General features: G+C 48.8%; 1 protein-coding gene across 2 annotated transcripts in view; it reads left to right on the top strand.

Annotated features, from left to right (window-relative positions):
* The first annotated feature begins 1,773 nt into the window (after positions 1–1,773).
* The window catches only part of SUCLG2 (succinate-CoA ligase, GDP-forming, beta subunit), a 296,753-nt gene continuing 296,571 nt past the window's right edge, over positions 1,774–1,955 (top strand). For both annotated transcript variants that reach the window (XM_011980355.1, XM_011980356.1), the window contains exon 1: positions 1,774–1,925. In XM_011980355.1, coding sequence (XP_011835745.1) covers positions 1,842–1,925 — 84 coding nt within the window. In that variant the 5' untranslated portion in view covers positions 1,774–1,841. The remainder of the gene's footprint in view (positions 1,926–1,955) is intronic.

The raw sequence follows: 1,955 nt of genomic DNA, 5'->3' as shown, positions 1-1,955 counted from the left end.
TTTTTTTTTTTTTTTGGTCTATAAATCTTCTTCCACTACGTGGCTGCACTGGAGTCTCTGCGATAATCTGTGATTCTGGGGACTGCCCGATTCTTGAATCGTTCATTGCTCAATTAAACTCTTTTACATTTAATTCAGCTGAAGTTTTTCTTTCATCAGTGGAGATGATGGGAAGACAGCGCAGTTTTTCTGAGTAGAATACAAACTAATAAAGGAAGGATGGAGTTAGAGCATTGCCACTTTGCCACCATCGTGGCAATAATTGATTTAAGAAATCATTATCATCATCAAAAGATGCTAAACCTAGTGGGTAAAATTATGTCTCGAAATGGGCTAGAAATAATATTGAAATAAAAATCCTCAGTTCCCTCACTTTCCGAACAGAGAGGTTAGGAAAGAAGCTAGTAGCAACAATTGTCTACTTGTGTTACATTGTACCTTTTTTCATGATCATATGCTCAAGAATGAGTAAGGTTAAAAAAAAATCTAAAATACTGCTTAATTTGGGGGTGGGTGGAAGGGATGTGAATCTCATCTCTTATCAGACCTGCCACCTCTGGCAAGTTACTTAACCTCTGTGCACCTCCGTTTACTCTTCTGCAAAATGGAAACTGTACACTTGTACCCGCTTAAAAGGTTGCTATGAAGACTAAACAGGTTTATATTTGTCAAGTGCTTGGCACATACTCAGTAACTTTGCTGTTGTCGTTTTTATTACATGTACATTGCTTAGACTCGTGTAAACTCTATGAAAGGGAAATACTCTTGGGACCCCCAAAACACTAAGCTAAAGGGAAAAGTTAAGGTGGGAACTGCTTAAGGCAAACCTGCCTCCCATTCTATTCAAAGTCATCCCTCTGCTCACAGAGATAGATGCACAGCTGATTGCTTCCTTTGGAAAGGCTCATCAGAAACCCAAAAGAATGCAATGCTTTGTCTCTTATCTACGGACGACCTGGAAGCCCCTCCCTGCTTCCAGTTGTCTCGCTTTTCCGGACCAAACCAATGTACATCTTATGTACATTGATTGATGTCTCATATCTCCCTAAAATGTATAAAACCAAGCTGTGTCCACGACCGCCTCAGGCACTTGTCGTCAGGACCTCCTGAGGCTGTGTCACAGGCGCGTTTTTAACTTTGGCAAAACCAACTTCTTAAATTGATTGAGACCTGTGTCACGTATTTGGGGTTCACAACTCCAGATGAATGTCGCTTTTATCATTCTGATTACTGGGCTTAAAATCCTCTAATAGCTTTACATTGATCTTGGTTTAAGGATAAAACAAAACAAAACACCCACAACTCCCTAAGGGATGGAGAGCCTCCCCGACCTCTCCTTGACCCACCTGAAGCCCTGCAGGCTCCTCACCCGTCCCTATTCCTTAAAGTCTCAGCTCCAACACCACTGTTCCAGATAGGACTCCGGGACCCCAAGACTAGACCAGGGGTCTCTGCGGAGGGTGTCAGCTACGTGAGCCACCCTTCCAGCACCCACTGCCATGGCGAATATTCGCTTGTTTGGCCATCCAGGGACTGTTTGAGCCCCAAGACCGCAGGGCTCGGGCTCTGTCTTTGCTCAGGACCATAACCCGCGGACTGCACAGTAGGCCCTGAGGCCTTGGGACCGCTCAACGTGAACCGGGGCCAGGTCGGGGACCGAGAGCTCTGCGACCTTAGGAACGCCTGCGCCCCGGAGACCCAGGGGGCCGGCCTGGCCAGGCCCGCCTCTGCCACCTCCTCCCGCCTGCTTCTGCTCCGACCCCTCCTCCCGCCGCTCCTCCTCCGCCTCCTTCCCCTGCCCGCGCCCGCCCTACTGCCCCTTGCTGGGTTTCCTGTTTAAGATGGCGTCCCCCGTGGCAACGCAGGCCGGGAAGCTTCTGCGAGCCCTAGCACTGCGGCCCCGCTTCCTGGCGGTCGGGTCCCAGGTGAGCGTGGAGGCAGGAGCTGCGGGCGCT

Source organism: Mandrillus leucophaeus, unplaced genomic scaffold (genome assembly GCF_000951045.1).
Source record: "Mandrillus leucophaeus isolate KB7577 unplaced genomic scaffold, Mleu.le_1.0 Scaffold210, whole genome shotgun sequence".
Taxonomy (NCBI): domain Eukaryota; kingdom Metazoa; phylum Chordata; class Mammalia; order Primates; family Cercopithecidae; genus Mandrillus; species Mandrillus leucophaeus.
This window is presented reverse-complemented; position numbering and strand designations above follow the sequence as displayed.